This window comes from Onthophagus taurus, chromosome 3, assembly GCF_036711975.1.
Source record: "Onthophagus taurus isolate NC chromosome 3, IU_Otau_3.0, whole genome shotgun sequence".
NCBI lineage: Eukaryota > Metazoa > Arthropoda > Insecta > Coleoptera > Scarabaeidae > Onthophagus > Onthophagus taurus.
This window is the reverse complement of record NC_091968.1, coordinates 23,500,082-23,521,706: the sequence shown is the minus strand read 5'-3', so window position 1 is coordinate 23,521,706 and position 21,625 is coordinate 23,500,082. Positions and strand designations below refer to the sequence as shown.

At 34.9% G+C, this 21,625-nt stretch overlaps 1 protein-coding gene across 3 annotated transcripts in view; it reads left to right on the top strand.

Moving 5' to 3' along the window:
* Nucleotides 1-21,625, top strand: part of LOC111416188 (dopamine receptor 2) — a 152,332-nt gene that overhangs the window by 13,604 nt on the left and 117,103 nt on the right. For all 3 annotated transcript variants that reach the window (XR_011640118.1, XM_071195404.1, XM_071195403.1), the window contains exon 2: nt 1,201-2,397. Coding sequence is in view for 2 of the 3 variants with exons in the window: in XM_071195404.1 (XP_071051505.1) it covers nt 1,229-2,397 (1,169 nt within the window). In the remaining variant the exon portion in view is untranslated. The remainder of the gene's footprint in view (nt 1-1,200; nt 2,398-21,625) is intronic.

Genomic DNA, 21,625 nt, shown 5'->3' with positions numbered 1-21,625 from the left:
ATAGGTCGGTTATCGCTAGATGGGGCGAGCAAATGTTAAATTTAAATTAAAACAAAAAGATTTAAAAAAATAATTCAATTTTAACATTTTTTTTTTTAAATATTTAAGTTTAAGCATCACTTTAATTAGTTTATCGTTAAAGTAATATTTAATAAATTTTTAATGTAAATCGATTTAGTTATTATTTTATGTTGGTATTAAATTATGATAACGTGGAAGGGTGAAAAAGTCAAATTAGTGTTTAAAATGTTTTAAAATATTTCTAAATAAAATTAATTTAATACAGTAATATAGTTAATTTTGATTTATAAAAACGTAATTAACTTTGTGATTAAGATCTTAATTAATTTATTAAATTAATTTCTTAATAATTAATAAATTAAAAATTAGTTTGACTTAATTTGACTTTTTAGTACATAAGCGTCCGAAACGTCAAATTAACGTCAAATTTGAGAAAGAAAAGTGTCTTTGGATGTACATTTATAAGTAAGATATTGTTGTAATAAAACTTTAGTGTAAAATAACGGTAATTAATGATATGTGTTAACATTTAAAAATAGTAGATTCTTAGGTATCGGTATAACTCAACCGAGAAACACGGCTTTGTATTCGGGGGCTCATCTATTTCAACCATCAATCCGCGTCAATCCTAACGCCGGAAGTAGTTACCGTGACACCCTGTAGATTTATTAACCGGGTTCTAATGACCCTATCGAGTCGTTTCCGGTTCACTAGAAGTATTACGAACGAGAACAACCCAACGAAACCAACGTCGTTATTACCCTTTTAAAAGTTTTTTATAGAACATTTAAAAATAAATTATTTTCCGATCAATGACAAGAAAATTATAATATTTATGATTCCTTTTGATTCATAATGGATGTTACTACGAAGTTACTAAAGTTTATTTCGTAATGGTGCGTTATTTACAAAGTTATCGATCGATATTTCTTTTATTAATAATTGATTTCTATACACACAAGTTACTTTGTTATTGTTGTACGTTTCGCCTTGGTTTTACCTTGTCATGTATGCAATTTCGGATTAGAATTAAACTTTATAATATGTATAACGTCAGGTTGAGTTCGAAAGCTTAAACTAAGTTGCATATAATGTAAACTAAACAATAATCCTTCGTATAAAGGGTTACGTTGTATCACTTTGACGGACGTTTAATAATTGTTATTTTTTCTTTTATAGATATGGAATCGCATCAGAAAATTCTAAGATGAACGACTCCTTTCCCATAATCCACCTAAATTACAACTTTGAAAACTTCACAATGTCTCCAAACCTAACAAATTCAACAGCGGAACAAGATGCATGGGAAATGTGGACTGCTTTAGTGCAAGATAGGGCAGTGGTAGTATCGTTGCTTTTATTATTCTCAATGGCGACGGTTTTCGGGAATATGTTGGTAATAATGGCTGTCGTAAGAGAACGATATCTTCACACTCCGACGAATTACTTTATAACTTCATTAGCAGTCGCTGATTGTTTAGTAGGATTGGTCGTAATGCCTTTTAGTGCTTTGTACGAAGTTTTAGAACACACGTGGTTCTTTGGAAACGATTGGTGCGATATCTGGAGATGTTTGGATGTACTTTTTAGTACCGCTTCGATTTTAAATTTATGCGTAATCTCTTTAGATCGATACTGGGCGATAACCGATCCGATAACTTACCCAATGAGAATGACAAAAATAAGATCAGCCCTTCTTATCGCAGCTGTATGGGTCTGTTCGTCAGCGATATCTTTTCCAGCTATTGCTTGGTGGAGAGCCGTCCGAACGGATCCAATACCCGATTGGAAATGTCCATTTACAGAACATTTGGGATATTTAATTTTTTCATCGACGATTTCATTTTATTTACCATTATTCGTCATGGTGTTTACTTATTATCGAATTTATCGAGCTGCTGTTGCCCAAACGAGATCGTTAAGGTTAGGAACGAAACAAGTTCTTCTCGGCGCTGGAGAATTGGAGTTAACTCTTAGAATACATCGCGGGGGTGGAACATCTTGTAAAATTCCCCCAACTCCAGATACTCGCAATTTGTATTCAACTCAAGAAGATGAACCATTAACAGCTTTACAAAATAACGGTTTGGCGCGTGTTGCTTCAACCCGATTGGGGCCACATAGTAAAAACTTTTCATTGAGCCGAAAGTTGGCCAAGTTCGCGAAAGAAAAGAAAGCGGCAAAAACACTCGGTATAGTAATGGGGGTGTTTATTGTATGTTGGTTACCGTTTTTCGTTGTGAACTTATTGAGTGGTTTTTGTCTGCAGTGCATATGGCACGAAGAGATTGTTTTAGCGGTTGTCACATGGTTGGGGTGGATCAATTCGAGTATGAATCCCGTGATTTATGCGTGTTGGAGCAGGGATTTTAGAAGGTGAGTAAAAAAATTTGTATTTGTTAAAATTTTCCCACCTCCAAAGCAGTCCTAAAACTTTCCCCCCTCTCCCAAACGAAACTTCGTTCATTAAAGTTTCAAATTTTCGCTGAAATTTTATTTCTGAACTTTCGGCAAAGTTAAAAGCCGGACTTGTCAATCCCATCTGGGTGGGAATCAAAAAAGATTTTTACGGAATAATCCTCAACCACATCCAAACTTCTTTTGCCCTTCCCCACATTTTCCAATCCGTAATTAGTAAAAAGCTATTTTTCCGCCCCCTCCTTTTAGAACTCTACAATCCTGAAGTGAATTCGCAATTATCGCAAAGTTTCTTCGGGTACCTTCGAGTGGGGTCGAAATTAAAAAAAAAAAAATAAAATAAAAACTGTTTGGAGGGTTACGGGTGCGCGGTTTAAGTTATTTATTACGCCACTTTTCGTCGTTGTCGTGGGTAAAAACGATTTTCCACACGTACACACACACACATTCGGGCACAGTTGGATGGGGGAAACGCGTAAATCATACGACACGAGGAGAAACGAGGAGACGAGGACGTCGCGACGTGGTGCGCTTTTTGCACTAGACCCATTTAAATGTGCATACATTACTTACGTTGATGGTAGGGGGCAAAATTACCTAAATCGATTTTTTTTTAAACATATTTTATTCTTTTATTACTATAATGGAAGAAAATAATGATAATAAAAATTAAATTATACGTTATAAACTCGTTTATGATAATTTATTTAAGAGTTTATTTTCTGCATTAAATTTTTTTTTCTTGTTATACACTATATGTATGTATTTCTATGAAAAATTAAAAAAAAAATCGGTGCAATCATTACCACACTCATTTGAGTTACGTAATGAAGTTCATTACCGCACTGGTTTCATTACGTAACGCATTTTTAGTCCAACAGACTTAATTTATTGAAACGAGCAACAATACAAAAGTTATGTTTTTACATTTCGAAACACTTATTCCAGATGAGTAAACATGTTATTGAAACTGACACTAATTCAAAATTGTCACAATAGACCTTTTTAAAGAAATTGATTTTTAAGTAATTTTTAGCAGTCGTAGATAAAATATTGTATATCACACGTGGGCTAGACCATAATTACAGTACTCGTATGATTACAATGAGTACAATTCTCCACACTCATACAGTAATTATGTTTCTAGCCCACTTGTAATATAAATAACTAGTAATAGAAATTTCTGGAATTGTACTGGATGCAGAGCTGGGACGGATACAGGAAAAAAGTATTCGAGTACCGGATACCGGATACTTACAATGTATCCGGATACTTTTTTAAAAAAGTACGGATACTTTCTCCATAAAAGTATCCGGATACTTGTATAATGTATACTGCAGTTTTCGGATACATTCTCGGATACTTTTAAAATGACCTAAATTATTGTTAAACTAATATATTGTCATCCATATTTTACTTATAGTGACTCCTAATCCTTTCTCCTATATTTTTTCCGAGTGGTCTCTCGGTGGGGAAATTTCGTGTACACTTGCTAGGGAATGAGTTCTTTGAATTTTTTCTAAATTTAGAAAATTAATTTAAAAAGAATTTCGAATTTAGCATTTAAATTTTAGTCGGAGAGAGAGCCCTCGATTTTCCTACAATAATAAAAGAGAAGAACAACTAACTTCCAACATGTAACGCTACAATTATTGATGTAGTCACAAAAGATGTACAATAGTAGGAGAAACTGAAAAAATATGGGGCTTCAAACACGCTGGTGTATATGTATGTGTGTAATAATAGAATATTAAATAGAAAAACTCAATTAAAAAGTATCCGAACACCGAAAAAAGTATCCGGATACCGGATACATTCAGATTTAGTCACGGATACCGGATACCGGATGCAAAATTTGAAAAGTATCCGGATACAGAGTATCGGATACTCAAAAAGTATCCGGATACTGTATCCGGATACTACCCAACTCTGACTGGATGGATACCACATTGTAAGCAAAAATCTGGAATTACTTAAGTTAAGTTCCAATCTTCAAAAACAAGTCTAGAATTACAACTAACAGGCACCATATAACAAAATAGTGTTTGGACTTACACTAACCGAAGTAATTAACTAGAAAAAGTCTGTAATTACATTGGCAGGATTCCTGATTCTACGAAAAAACTTGTAATTTTATAGGAAAGACTTCATACTTTAAGAAAATTTCTGGAATTATACTAGATAGACGCTATACTGCAAGCGGAAGTCTGGAATTACTGAGAAACTCAAATTACAAGATAAAATCTGTAACTGCATTGACATCTTAATTGCATCTTCTTTCTAAGATCCAGACTTTAAGAATATTTCTGGAATGGTACTAGATAGATGCCTTCCTGCAAGGAGAAGTTTAAAATTACTCTAGTTAGTCTTTAAACTTCTAAATAATGGTGGAAGACGTGCAAGCTAGATATTGGAGATGGGTGTTTGGGGTGGCGAGAGAAACACCGGGGTATATAGTGAGGGAAGAGGTAAAGGTGGATAAGGTTAGAGTGGAGGCGGGCAGGAGAGCAGTGAAATATGAAGAAAAAATAGAAGGGAGGCCAAACTGCGGGATCTTGGGGGTGTGTTAGAGGGAAACTATTATAGACTATTATAGACGAGCGGGCTACTCGGTAACTGAGATAAATAGTAGACGAAGGGTGGGTAGGGAGATGTGGAAGCAGTTGAGAGATAGGGACTGAGATATGCAGAGACAGGAAAGAAGGACACAAATAAAAGAGGGAAGGTATAACGAAAGGTACAGGGACATAATTACGGAGGGGCTGCATAGATACTTGTTATTGGAAGGAGATGAGGAAGGGAAGAAGTTGGTGGCTAGATTCCGTTGTGGAAACGAGGAGAAAGCTAACAGGTACTGGATGGCCGATGAGGAGAGGTGGTGTAGGCTGTGCAGGAAGGAATGGGAAACGTTGGAACATATGTTAAATGGGTGCAGTGAGTTGAGGGTGGAGGAGATGGACCGAGGGCAGATCTTAGGAGAGGGGAAACGATGAATGAGAATGGTTGTGGGGTTGAGGAGACAAAGGGATGGATGAAGGGATGATTGGGCCGAGGATGTGGAAATAGAGGAAGAGGGTAGAGGGTGAAAATAATATTTTAATAATGTAAAGAATTATAGACAGATTGTTGTATACAATAAACTCTTAATTAATTACACTTAAATTGTTGCTAATGTCAGGAACTGCGCTGACCGAGTTCTAAACTGCAAGAAAAACTCTATAATTGCCCTGACATAACGCAGCACTGTAAAAACATGTCTCTAATTACTTAAGCAAGTCTGGAAACTTTAAAAAGTTGCTTGAAATTACAGCAATTACGTATTATGTAGCAAAAAAAGTTTGGATTTAGTCTGGTCAAAGCCCAAACTTGATAAGAATGAATTCTAAACAGCAAGAGAAAATCCGTAATTACACTTACAGGATTGTGGCCTGTAAGAACATATTTGTAGTTACTCCAAACTGAATGAAAATGTCTAAATACATATTATACTACAAGAAAATGTCTGAAATTGTTCTACTTGGACTAAAAACTTCAAACGTAAGTCTAAATGTACAACGACTACTATAGGTACCTTAAATTAACATAGCATTTGGACTTATTCCAGAAGATGATGAATTTAAAAGAAAAAGTTTCTAATTGCATTAACAGGATTTTGGACTTTACAAACACTGGAACTTTACTTAAACTGCAAAGACGCCAAACTCTCTGGAATTATTCTACTTATACCAACAGTTCTCGAAAGCAAGTTCATTACGTGCCGAATTCCAAACTGCAAGAGAAAGTTTGTAATTCCATTGGCAGAATTTCTCTAAGTAAGAACAAGTCTTTAATTACTTAAGACTTGAAACTTTAAAAAACGACATTTTTGTCAATTTTGCCTATAAACTATGTCAGATAATAGTTAAAGTCAGTAGGTAGATGATATAGTCCGGAGATATTAGATACCATACTGTAAGCAAACATCTGAAATTATTTAGGTTGAGTTCCAATTTCAAAAACATGCCTGGAATTACAACTAACAGGTGCCATATAATAACATAGTGTTTGGACTTACTCTAACCTAAAGTAACTAACCAGAGAAAGTCTGTAATTGTATTGGCAGGGTTGGGTTGGGTTGGGTGCATCTTGTTTCTAAGATGTAGACTTTAAGAATATTTCTGGAATGGTACTAGATAGATGCCGTGCTGCACGAAGAAGTTTAGAATTAATCTAGTTTCTCCTCAAACTTCCAAAATAATTTCCAAATTAGACACTCTATACAGCCTGATTCAGAGTAAGCGCCTTATTTTTTTTTAGCCACACTATGGGTACTACTTTCAAAATATTTGGCAGTAATATGTTTTAGGACACTCTCTACACGATGGTGATATCATATTTTCAATTGGACGAATTATTTCAAAATGGCGACTGTCAACTTTTTTTTTTTAAATGGAATGCCAAAACTTTTTTTTTTAAATGGAATGCCAAAATTTTTTTTTTATTATTGAGATCTTAAAAGCATTCTTTTTACGACAGTATTTTGTTTTTCTTAAAAATTCATTTCTTTCCCCATCCAAAAGGAACCTAATATTTTAATCTATACTCTGTTTTTAAACCAGGAGGAGTATTTTAAATTTGTCACCAGATTGACCTTGCACGTGATTGGTTGAATGCGAGGAAGGTTCACACACAGGCAATTTTGAATTTTGATTTTGAATTTGAAGGTTAGGTTATTGATCATTATTGTATATTTTGTGTTCTTAAACCCTTTTTTATTATATTTTGAAATAAATATACTCATAACTTCAATGTTAATTTGTATGTATAATGTTGACGATAACAAACGAAAATAAATACAATAATAAGTAAATAAATAAATAATAATTATTAATTTAAATTTACCGCCAAAATATCTAGTGATATTTTCTGGTAATTTTTTCCAGTGTAAATCTGACTTTCGCGTTTACTCCTCCTGGTTTAAAAACAGAGTATAGTTCTAGTGCAAGGGTTAGTTCTAGTTTTAATTGTTATTCAGCGTTAAGTTGTATATTTTTAAGTTTCGGGTTTAGCCCTGTGTCTTCAGACGCTGAATGTTAGGTAAGGTTAGTTTTGTTTACAAACATTAATTATACCATGAAGTATTCTTTGGCAATTTGTAATGGCAATTATAGCGTGAAGTTTTCTTTTGTAATGTCAATTATAGCGTGAAGGAATGTGAGGTAAGGTTAGTTTTGTTTACAAACATTAATTATACCATGAAGTTTTCTTTGGCAATTAGTAATGGCAATTATAGCGTGAAGTTTTCTTTTGTGATGTCAATTATAGCGTGAAGGAATGTTCGGTAAGGTTAGTTTTGTTTACAAACATTAATTATACCATGAAGTATTCTTTGGCAATTTGTAATGGCAATTATAGCGTGAAGTTTTCTTTTGTAATGTCAATTATAGCGTGAAGGAATGTGAGGTAAGGTTAGTTTTGTTTACAAACATTAATTATACCATGAAGTTTTCTTTGGCAATTAGTAATGGCAATTATAGCGTGAAGTTTTCTTTTGTAATGTCAATTATAGCGTGAAGGAATGTTAGGTAAGGTTAGTTTTGTTTACAAACATTAATTATACCTTGAAGTTTTCTTTGGCAATTATACTCTGTTTTTAAACCAGGAGGAGTATTTTAAATTTGTCACCAGATTGACCTTGCACGTGATTGGTTGAATGCGAGGAAGGTTCACACACCACAGGCAATTTTGAATTTGAAGGTTAGGTTATTGACAATTCGACAGTTTCGTGTCATTATTGTAAATTTTGTGTTCTTAAACCCTTCTTTATTATATTTTGAAATAAATACACTCGTAACTTCAATGTTAATTTGTAAGTTTAATGTTGACGATAACAAACGAAAATAAATACAATAATAAGTAAATAAATAAATAATAACATTTATTAATTTAAATTTACCGCCAAAATATCTAGTGATATTTTCTGGTGATTTTTCCTAGTGTAAATCTGACTTTCGCGTTTACTCCTCCTGGTTTAAAAACAGAGTATAGTAGCGCATGAATGTTTTACACTCGATGTTATTTTTGTCAAAATAAATAAATAAGTAGATGTTTATTACAAAATAAAGTTTAATTGTTTCTTTTGTGTCTAGCGCTACTTGATATTTGGACAAAAATAACATCGAGTGTAAAACATTCATGCGCTACTAGATTAAAATGTGTGCTTTTTGATGGGAAAAGAAATGAATTTTTAAGAAAAACAAAATACTATCGTATAAAGAATGTTTTTAGGACCTCAATAATAAAAAAAAAATTTTGGCATTCGATTTAAAAAAAAAAAGTTGACAGTCGCCATTTTGAAATAATTCTTCCAATTGAAAATGTGGCATCACCATCGTGTAGAGAATGACCCAAAACATATTACTGCCAAATATTTTGAAAGTAGTACCCATAGTGTGGCTAAAAAAAAATAAGGCGCTTACTCTGAATCAGGCTGTACACTAAAAAATCGTTTAGTAATGTTCTGAGCACAAACTAAACTTGTTGCTAATGTTTAGTACTGCGCTTGTCAATTTTCAAGTTGCAAAAGCAAGTATGTAGTTGCACTGACAGAATTTGCTATTGTAAGAGCACGTCTCTAATTACTTAAGCAAGACTTGAAACTTTAAAAATGTGCTTGGAACTACAATAATTATGTATGTTGTATGTATGTAGTTTTAAGTGAGGTTAGTTTATTTCGGCCATGTGTATGTTTATTTGCTTTTCACCTCCCCTAAAGCAGGCTGCAAACTCCACAGCCCAGAAACTTGAACAATTATGTATTGTGTAACAAAAATTTTTGGAATTAGTTTGGCTAAAATCAACATTTGATAAAAATGTTAGGAATTACGCTGGCTAACTTCCAAACTGCAAGAGAAAATTAACACACAGTTATTTCCAGCATTAACCCCTCCATTTTCCGTTGCATCACTTGTATCATTTTAATGTTTTTCTTGGTCATCGTTAAACTCTCTGATCCATATGTCAGTACATTCGAAGGTTAGATCCGAATACTGTTTTTCGGCTAATTCTTCGCTCGATTTCGTGTGTTTGGTTGTTTCTTCCAAACACTCCATATCTAATGTCTCAAATACTTGTATATGCCTACCTGTTCTATGTTGTTGTTATTAATGATGATGGAATCGCTCAGAATGAGGTTTGCCATATATTGGGTTTTTGTAGTATTTATTTCTAAACTTACCTCATACCGGTTTTGTAACATAGTTCATGCTTCTAGCATATTGTCTGCTATGAAAACAATGTCGTCAGCCAAGCATAAGTGGCTCAGCTTTTTTTCCATCAACGTTAATTCCTACTCTTTCCCAATTGAACTTGTTTAACATGTACTGTGACGAACAATTCTGGAGAGAGCTCATCTCGTTGTCTTAGTCCCCTCTTGATTTTAAATTTGTTTGTGTGTTGGCTATAGGAGATGAGATAACGATGATCTATGCGAGCGCTTCCAAAAGTTTCTGTTGATCTATTGTATCAAAAGCCTTTTTAAATTCCACAAAAATTGTTGTGGATATTGTGGAAAATTGTGTTATCTCCTTTTTTGTGTCTCTTCAAGTAGACATTTATTGAAGAGAAGCTTTAAAGCTTTGATAATGTTTTGTCCGCCTTGTTTTGTCCTCTCCTGGTGCCTTATTATTTCTCATGCTCTTTAAGGCTGACATCATTTCTGCTTAATTGTTGTTGAGTCCTGGTTTAGCACTTCTGGGGGATATTGGTAGTTGGTTTTTTGTTTTGTGCTGCATAGAACTGTTTGTAGAAAGTTTCGATAGTTGGTATTATTTCTCTCTTGGTCGTCACCATGTTGCCCTCCTTGTTCCTGATTTTATATGTATATACTTCTTGTACAGTCATGTTCACGGGAAATGCACACTCAAGGTCAAGCGCTGTTGTGAGATCCGACATGCCGCTGGCTAAACGGGCTGAGCCGAGCGCACACGAAGCTAGTGGCTCGTAGGTGTTCTGCTCAGCCTGTTTAGCCAGCCGAGCCAGCGGCATGTCGGATCTCACAACAGCGCTTGACCTTGAGTGTGCAGTTCCCGTGAACATGACTGTACATACCCCATTTTTATTACATCTTCGATTATGGCGCTGATATTTTCTGGATTTCTTTCTTTCTCATCTCCCTAGTTATTTCCTTGTTGATACATATTTCTGTATTCTATGCTGGTTTTGTCTCTCATTTCTCTTCTCCGTTTCATCAATAACTGTGTTTTTTTGTATAAATAACTTCTGCATCTACACTTCTGGTAATGTTTTCGTATATTTTTCTATTGTCTATTTTCGTTTAAATTTAGGGAGTTGTTCAGATATTCTTTATATGTGTGTATCTCTGCTGGAGTGTTCCATTTTTTGCATTTCTTATTTAGGATCATATTTGTTCGTTTTTCCCTTATATTTTATAACAACTTATTAAATATGATGACATGATCAAAAAATATAAAATAATTTACGTAATTAATACAAGATCAATGAAGAAATTTACTACAAAATGTAAATTAATAAAGTTTAACGTCCTCTATCTAGCAGAACCTAACCCAACCAACATTCTCAAGATTCTCCATGAATAATTCAAAGATCTAGATAATTTCGAAGCCGTCCATAAGATGAATTTCCGCGAGATGCATGTCTTATTAGAGGAAGGTCTTGATATCGTTGACTTTAGAAAGGAGCGCATCCAAACGACAAGTCATATGCAAATCGAGAGATGTGGGATCTTTCGGTAGATGGATTCAGGGACGACGAACCCTGTTTTGGCGGTCCTAAAAGGTGGGTGGTAGGAAAGGGATAGAAAATCGAAGAGAAGTGTTGAAATTCGATCAACACTCGCAGCACCGCAGCAAACTACAATTTAAATTTCGATAACGAGTTTACAACCCCGGCACTCGGCCCTGAAAATTGCTTATTTTCCATGGGAAACCCTTCACAAGTCGTCAGAAAATTTTAAATAAAAATAAATTAATAAAAAGAGAACTTTTTGTTCAATGAAATGAGAAATTATTCATATATTTTCCGGTTATCGATGTCAAGGACAGAAGATGAGGTTCAGTTTTAGTCGATGTGGGGCAATTTCTCGACCGTTTTTCCGTTCACCCTCAAACAGAATGACGTGGAAAATCGAATTGGGAAGGATATCTATCACGTACAGAAACCCAGACGTGCTGTGTTACGTCTACATTCGGCTCCGGGTCTTTCGTAAACGTCCTCCTCCTTCGCTTTCCACCATCTATAAGGTTAATTTATTTCTCGGAAAGGAACACTTTTAAAATCAATATATACATAGAGTGTGTTAAATAATTGTCGTACCCGACGTTATCATTGCAAGTATGCAACCAATATCACAGTGCGATACGCATCATACGCAAATCGCGTATTGCAATAAAAATAATGTGATATTGGTTGCATACTTGCAATGATGACGTCGGGTACGATAATTAATTAACACACTGTATGTATATATTGATCTAATTAATTACTGTCGAGATAGTTCAATTAAAAAAAATATGCGTTACGCTCTGGGTAATTTTTAAAAACATTAAAAAAAAGCCATACTTAACCTGATTCAACATCGAGTAATTACGAAGCTGAGTATAGAGATATTTCAACAACTTTTTAGTCAGTAAAAAGATTTTGTTATTAAATACTTTTTAAATAAAATTTTTGAAATACCTTTATTTAATTATCCTAATTGCCTATGAATTTCCGGAAACGAGTTCAAACTCGAAACATTCATCACATTTTTGTTTGTTACTACCGCCATTATCTATCCCCATTTGTTATCTTTATGTAAATAAATCGTTTTCAATTTAGCTAAACGAAAACCTATTGAGGTTCGTAAAAATGTTCTCTTTGAAAACGTTCATTTTATTGTTGTTTCAATAAAATAATCGTTGTTTAAAAGTCGTATTTCGATTCATTAATTTTTTCATAAATTATTATTAGTATTAAAGGTGAAGATAAACGTAATCGAAAAACGTTAAAAGTAACTCAACGCACGCTAACGTATACGAGATAGAGGGTAAATTAACCGGAAGAATCGTTTCAGAGGTAATTCAATAACAGTGGGACCGTAATCCGGGATTAAGGGTTTTCGTTTTGGGGTGGTATTCTGCATCTAAATCCACGAAAGGTACTGATTAGAAGACCTTTTCGAATTAACTCTAATTCTGGTTTATTATCCCTGGTTACCACCTTGTTATAAACTAATTTTCTGACAATTTATTCTTTTTTGCAAAAACGTTGAAAATATGATTCTTCGAAATCTTCCTTATTTTTGTAAGGTTTTTCTGCTTATTTAGAAGTCTATAAAAATTATTTTTGCTGCATTTGCTTATTATTCCAAGTTGGTAATGATTTCTGAATTTGAATTCTCAAATTTTTATTTTGGTCAGAACCCCATAAACGTCTAATGGAAGGTCGTCGTGGATGACCCTGTATAAAACTAATTCTGATGATGGCGTAAACTGAAACCGGTTAGACAATAAATTGAAAAAGACCAGAAAAAGTATTGCTTTTATTGAATTTATATTATATGTATAAATGAAAGGCAGTTGGAATGCAACAATCCAAAATCCAGTCCATAACAATGGTGGCTAAAATAGGGATAAGATAAGATGAGTGGATTACCCATGGGTGTACCAACCATGGGAACCATGGTTTTCTCCTTTCGTGAACTTCTCACGAAAGGAGAAAGCCGAGGAATCGAATAAAAACTCGATGATCTTCAGGAATAAATCATGAGGAATCTCAGTGTGAGGCTGTATTAAGTTCCACTCTGCTGATAACCTATCAATCACCAACTGTAAGGGGATGTTGGTGAAAAGGGAGATGACATCCAAAGACACAAAACAAAATCCGGAGGCAAGCTCAGATTTCTCATCGCGTCAGCAAAAGCAAAGGAGTCACTGATGTTATAGGTCAGATTTTAATTGTTGTTTAATATGGCTAGTTCAGCAAAAAATCCAAAAGTGTAAGATAGAAAGAGTATCAGAAAATTTCAAACTTGGTGGACTGAGAAATATGGCATAATTAGTAAAGGTGACAAGGCGGTGTGTGTTTTATGTTCTGGAACATCGTCTGTGAAACGGCATTTTGAAACAAATCACAAATCCATTAGTCAAAAAAGCGAACCGGAGCAAAAAGAATTAATTGCAAGTGCATTGAAAGACAGAAATGTCATTGCTCGGCATAGTAAACCTTTTCAAGAGGGATAGTTTTTGAAGGAAGTCTAGTTAGCATGCGCGCCCTCTCTTTTTGATGATTTCGATAATAAAGATGAGATAATTCACCGCATCAAAGATACTCTTCTGTCCAGAAACACAATAACAGAAAGAATCTTAAAACTGGCCGAAAATGTAACAAATCAACAAAAAATTGACATTTGCTTCTTTTATATCGCTATGTCTTGACGAAAGCACTGATGCTAAATCTGCTCGTTTAGCTGTGTGGCTATGAAGTATTAGCCAACATAATAATACAATTATAAAATTAACTTTTTGGCAGACTTTTTATTTTGTGTCTGTTATGTTTTGCTTCAAAAACAGTTGTGTGCAAATATAAAAATAATAACAAATGAAATACATTTTATGTTTTTAAATGGAGCTGCTGCCACAGCACGCTACATTCACTTCCCCTCCTATAAAGAAAGAACAGAAAGAGGGAAAACATTTAGTCAAAAATTTGAATTAAAATTTAAAATGTACTTTTTTAGTTTTATTAATTACTAAATTGTTGTATTCAGGAGAAACGTTTTCGTTCAGAAAGAAAGCCGGTTTCAGCAAATCGAGGCTTACATTTATTTCTTTACTGTCTTTCAATACAACGCAAAATTTTGAAAATCTCTTCAACACTCTGAAGGGACCTTCGTACCTAGGAGACAACGTAGGTTTAATTCCAGTAATTTTAACAAATACAAAGTTTGACCTGAATAATTCTTTGTGAACAAAAGGTTTTTGGCTGGAATGTATGGTTGACTGAACTGGTTTAATGTCAGCAAAGGATGATTTTAAACTTGATAATAATGGTTCAATTTCAATTGATGGTTCGGTAGGTATGAAAAATTCTCCTGGTAATCTGAGTTGCTGACCATAAACCAATTCAGCGGATGAGCAACCTAAATTCTCCTTTAGGGATGACCTGAGACCTAGGAGAATCAAAGGCAAGTCATTGTTCCATCTAGTAGAATTACCTCGAGCAATAATCGCTGATTTCAAAGTACGGTGAAATCGTTCAATCATACCGTTACTTTGTGGGTGATAAGCAGATGTGTGTATTTGATGAGTACCTAAAAATAATTGGAATTTTGAAAATAATAGTGATTCGAATTGTCGTCCTTGATCGAAAAGCCTCTGGCCACCGTGTGAAACGCTCAATGACTATGAGCAGATAAGTACATCCAAGAGATGGAACAAGTGGCCCAACCAAATCAATGTGAATGTGTTCAAATCGAACTTTTGGAACTTTGATTTTGAGAATTGGCAATTTTGTATGCCTTTGTATCTTAACTTTCTGGCATTGTAAACATGATTTTGTCCAAATACGAATTTGTTTCGACATATGAGGCCAAAAGAATTTTGTTTTTATTATATGAATGGTTGCTCGAATGCCAGGGTGAGATAAACCATGAAATTTTTGTATAACTATTTCTCTAAATTGCTGCGGAATGTAGATTCGCGGAGATTCCGTTGATATTTCACACCATAATTTGATATCAGGTAGCGTTGTGGGTTGTAGCAATAATTGATAGGGTGTTGTAGTGTGAGTGTGAGAAAATTGTTTATGTAGTAGGTTCGACAATTCGATATCTGTGACTTGAACTTAGTATTAGCCAACATAATAATACAATTATAAAATTAACTTTTTGCCAGACTTTTTATTTTGTGTCTGTTATGTTGTGCTTTTATGTTTTTAAATGGAGCTGCTGCCACAGCACGCTACAAGCTGTTTTTGCTCAATATTACGTTGGAAACGTCATTAAGGAAGAATTAATTGCGATCAAATCGTTGCTAACACCTGCAAAGGGCACTGATATTTTCATAAGTTATATATATTTTCATAGTTTCATAAGTTTATTTCAAACAGACGTAGGGCATTCTTTAATTCCACTGCATCATTCACCAACTAGCCTTGTGTGCTATGAGTGGTTTAACATCTCTTAATAATATAATGGCGGTAGTCACAGAAATAATCAACCTCATCATCTTTGCAGGCTTTAAACAGGCGAAAGTTCGATGCTTTGTTAGATGAAGTCAACTCGGTGTAGAATGGCTTACTGATATACAATAATGTTCGCTGGTTGAGTCGCGGGAACGTACTTCAAAGATTTATTGATTGCTTGGAAGAAATCAGACTGTTTCTGCAAAATGAGGGAAAAGTTGAAGAATACCCACAGTTGTTGGATGTTATGTGGCTTTCAAAATTAAATATTTTTTACAAACATATGCCAACATTTAAATAAGTTAAACATAAATAAAACAATTATCGTCATAGTAGATCTGATTCGCGCTTTTGAGACTAAACTGCAAGTTTTCAGGAACGATATTATCAGAAGAAACTACAAGTATGTTCCAAATTTGAAAAAATATATCAATACATGAGAAACCAGACGAACACAAAGTTACTGAAGAATTTATTTCTCTGATTGATTCTTCAATCAGGGAATTTTCAGCGAGATTTTCTCAGTTTAAAGAATTATCGGAAATACTCAAGCTTATTATGTGACGTCATTGGTTAAACTGAATTTGTCCCAATTGGATTGGTTGGAAATTGAAGAATTTGAAATGCAGCTAGAAAAGAATTAGAATTAATTGAAACAGAGTAATATAAGTGAAAATGCTAATAACAAAATTCTGGAAACATGGAATGCGTTACACATCTAATTGTTTGAAGAAGCTGGCTCATGCGAGTCATTATTTTCAGAGATAAATAACATTAAAGATTCGGTTTGACAGATTCAGCATGCATTCTGCTAAAAGTAACATCTTACAACCCTAACATATGTTATTTGTCATCTAATCTGCAACAATTTTGAGTATTTATTACTATTTTATTCCCAATAATCCCAAAGTCAAAATTTTTTATGGCACGCCTATGACCACATCATTTCTTTAGAAAAATGGCACGTTGATACGTAAAGGTTCGCCATCCCTGTTATAGGTGGTTCTATTGGAGAGGGCTGATGATAAAATACTAGCCAAGTAGCTAGACAACCAATAAGTAGGAGACCCGACGAAGGAAATAATGGATTCCTTATGTATCTTTGGGAGGCCATAGAATTTCGGAGCTTGCTTATATATTCTTTATCAAGTAGTTCCTTGCAGAACTTGTTCTGTTTTTCCTTTGGATGGAAGAGGTGGGGTCAGACTTGAGTACCCACCAAAGTAATGTTAATATGGGATTGGTTAAGAACCACAGTAACTTGTCCCTTTTCGGCAGGAACCACTAACGCTTAATTACGCTGGCCGAATTCCAAACTTCAAGAGAAAATCAGTAATTACACCGGCAAGACTCCAAGCTGAATGAAAATGTTTAAATAAATATTATACTGCAAGCAAAAGACTGAAATTGTTCTACTGGGACTACAAAATTCAAAAGCAAGTCTAAAATTACAACGACTAAGCATCATACATCGACTAAGTATTTGGATATATGAAATATGATGTCTAAATGCCCCTCATGATTATGCTGACTGATACCATTCTTTTAGCGAATTTGGGATACCCTGTACATAGATCTTCTGTACTTTGTTACTTACAAAAACTGTATATTATTACACGAAAAAAACTAATTTAAACACGTTCGAAAAAATAGTTTGAAAATCTAGAACACTGCAAAAATTAACTTTGATTTATGCCTCTGCGTTACCAGAGCACAACACATTAATTACCGGAAGGATGTCATAAGCAACATTTTAAAAATATTTTTTCTCGTTTCATTTTAGTGTTTGCTTCGGCTATTTCGGAAAATGAAAAGGCCGCAAAGATTTTTTACAACCACTAACTGACCGTAAAAGTCCATCGACTTTTAGGTAAAGTATCGATTTCGCTCCCTTAAGATTACACTTCGGACATTCCGAAGATTGGATACATTGCATCGTTACAACATAACGGTCATACGTGAGTAGGGCTCCGTAACGACATTTCCGAACATTCCGACGTCGAGGACAACGTCATGTTCCCTTCCGGTCATATCGACCCTTGACTCCCCTCGCACGTGTTACAGATCGTTAAAGCAACCCTATCTATCCTTCATCCCCATCGTTATTATTCTCACTTCTTTACGTCTGCATTTATTCATTTCCAACAAAACCAATGAGAACTAATACTGGCTGATGAATAAAACCACGTCAATCATCTCTTTCAGTTTGATTGATCATCGTTTCGCCTGTTCACTTTATGTCTGATAAGAATAGAATAAGAATAGATTAAGAATAAAAATAAAAATTATGCCCACACAATATGTTAACATCTTGATAATCAAGGGTAATAAAAATAACGCTTTATATAAAAGTTAGATGCTTGTTTGGATAAAGTAAAGAATGGCACGTGCCGATACTGCGATTAAATCACTCCCAACGCCATAAAACAGTCATCAAAAACGGCCGAGAAGACTAAGACCGTGGGGATGATACCATTAAACTTGGATTTTGGGGGCGGTGTTGCTGGAAACGTTCCAATTCCGGCAATCGTTAAAACTTTAATTTGCATCGCCTTCGCTATCTTAAGATTTTTCATCGCGAACAAACCATCCCTTATTCTTTCTTTCTTTCAAACCCCTCCTATCCGCTTAAAAGGGCGGTCATAAATCTCGTCGTCGCGAATCTCCTTTCGGGAGAACGACCGCTAATTTTATTTATTTATATATTTCCTAAAACATTGAAAAAATCCCCATTTCAAAATTGGTTCTTATTCATTTGAATGAATTGAAGAAATTACTCTAGAAAATATTGTAGTCTACGATATGGATTGAAAATGAGGAAAAGAAAATAAGAATCTTTTCAATGAGAGTACAATTAAAGAGTTGATCCGTCGATCAACGTCGCAAAGTGGTTCGTTTCAAAATCCAACCACGACTTCATCGTCAAGTAATCAGTTCTGCCTTCGACAGATTGCATTCAAGCACAAAACTCACCCCCTTTTTGCTTTTTTTGCTTCAAAATCATCGGGCAAGATTTTCTGCGTACTTCCTCATTACCGCATACACACACCCTTAACACTTCTTGCTTACACATCGGAAATCTACGTTCACATTTACGTAATGATGTATGGGGCGGTGGAGAATTATGTCCCAGTCGAGATGTGCTAATTACCAAGCAATTAGGCTAAGTTACGAGCCGACGGCGTCGAATAGATTTTGCTTCGAGCCGACCTCTATCCCCATTCTCTGTTATTATTAGGCAAAGGGAGGAATTGGAAACGGGAAGGGGTCGATTATCGGAACGGGGTTAAATTAGGGAAATAGAATACAACCGACGGAAAATTAAGGAGCTCGTTTTCGAGTGTTTTTGAAGTTGAAAGTTGTTTTTGGTAAGGGTAATAATTGCCTATTAAAATTTTCAATCAAAAATATTAAATATTAATACCAGATCCATCAAGAAAAGTTTGGGATTACACTGGCAAGACTCCAGAATTCCTCTCTGGAATTACTTTGGTTATACCGACATTTCTCTCAATGAGCATTTCTCGCTTATGAAAAAGTCTAAATATAAACTTTAATAGCATGGACTCCAAAAGCACGTCTGGAATTATACTGACCAGAAATCATAGAGCAAAAAAGAAACTCCAGTGTGGATCTACACTCCTATGATAAGATCCATGGTAGTTCACGGAACCATGGAATTCACCCCCACATGAAACTACATACATACATAAACTTACTCCATTGACAGTGAGTTCTAAACTATAAGAGAAAGTCTGTAACTGCTTTGACATGATTCTCGATGCTAGGAATAAACCTGTAATTAACTGAAGAGTTTCAAGACTTTGAGGAGATTCTTGGAACCATACAGAATATCTGCCAGATTGCAAGCAGAAGTCTCAGAATGAGATTTCAGACTTTAATTAAATAACAGAAATTAATTTAGCAAATTTTAAACTGGAAAATGATGCCTTACCTTGTTCTGGAGGGCAAACCAGTATTCAAACCAGAATTCGGCATTTAAAAAAGTTTGAAGACTTACTTTGGCTAAAATCCAAATTCGAATGACAAGAATTATTTTGACCAGGGTGAAAATACCACAAGCTAGGGAAATTGCTGAAAACAGAATTCTCGTTGGTCTGGTTTATGGCTTCAACTGGCGTTCCAAACTTAGTGGTCATAGTAAAGTGCCATACAAGGTGCTTATGTAAGTCGTGACATAATTTTAATCACAAATACTAGAGTAAAGATGATAACGATTCGTGTAAAAATTGTTGGTCTAAATATCTTCTTATATAAACAGTACTAGCAGTACTACGATCTGCAACAAAATCCAAAATGTACAAACTGATCTCTGATTTATCAGGTTATCTACGCTTGGGAAATTTTTTGCAACATCATCTCACCTCTGCGTTAGCAGGACTTTTACATCATTTTTACACTAGTATTTGTGATTAAAATTATGCCACGACTTACAGAAACACCGTGTATAGCATCCAGCTATGGGATTGTGGCAGTAAGAGCAATTTAGAAGTAGTGCAACGATACCAAGACAAATTATAAAGGAGCAAAGTGAGGTTCACAGTTAGTCAGACCACTAGCGTTTTTAAAGTTTCAAGTCTTGTTTGAGTAAGAGAGACGTGCTCTTACAGTAGTAAATTCTGTCAGTGTAATTACACACTTGCTTTTGCAGCTTGAAAATTGACAAGCGCAGTACTTAACATTAGTAATCCCTTTACTTTTACACAATACAAAGCACTTGCCTGTAGCTTGGCTCAACAATGAAGTCAGAGATCTCGCAATGCTGCAAAAACTCTTCTCCGAAGACTTCCTTCCAATGCTAATTGGGAAGGCTACCGTACTTTATGTAACCGTTGCAACCACCGTTGTAAGAATTTAAAAAAACTGTATATTTATCGGAAATTGTCGTATGCTACCCGCAATATTTTCTGGAAAACCATGCGTTCTCTTGGTGTAATTGAATCTCCTTCCTACCATGGTAATTTTGATCACTCTCGACGATTCAATTAAGGTATCAACAATTCTCGCCATTAATACCTCCGCTAATATCAGTTCCAGATTTTCCTTGGAGTTATTTGATGAATTCCAAGTCCGCCAGGTGCTCAGACATTCTCGGTCCACTAGTATTGGTGCTGATGGTGTCAGCATTAAGTAGGTCCTTCCTATTTTGGATATAATCATTCCTCCACTACTCCACATATTTAATTTCTCCATTGAGACATCGTCCTTCGCTTCTTCGTTATTTGGAAACTAGCTTATGTTGTACCCATACCTAAACTTAAGTGTCCTACTCGTCTTGTAAGTGATTTTCGTCCTATATCTATTATTTCCGTAATTTCTAACGCACTAGAGCGCTTGGTGTGTATGCAGACACAGCGGTTTTGGATGAGCACAAGATTATCATAGATTTTCAATCTGGTTTCCGACCAGGTCATAACACGACATCGGCGCTTATCAAAATTACAGATAATGTTAGACGTGGTTGTGATGACCAGCGTTTGACCTTATTGGTTTTGCTTGACTTCAGCAAGGCATTTGATTCTTTTGATCATGGCTTGTTGGTGGCAATTCTATCTTCTGTAGGTTTTTCGCCGAGCTGTGTCGCTTGGTTTCAATCATACCCTTATATTATCATATCTTCCTCATGCTTCAGGGCAGTGTTTTGGGTCCACTTCTCTTTTCCGTTTTCATAAATTGCATTACTAAGATAATTAAGTGTAACTTTCACCTATAAGAAGACGATCTTCCAAATTTCGATACAAATTTATACATCTGCAGCTGTGGATGAACTTCCAGCAACGATAAATAGCTGCGGCTTAATAGGGATCTTGCTGGTGTTGTAGACTGGTCTAGATGCCATGGCTTAAGTTTGAATATAGCAGAGATTCTTTGCTTTGCTAACAAAATTTTACTATATCAATAATACCCATCTGACACTTGATGGTAACATCATACAATTCTCTCAAATAATTAAAAACTTGGGGGTGATGATGGATTCTGCATT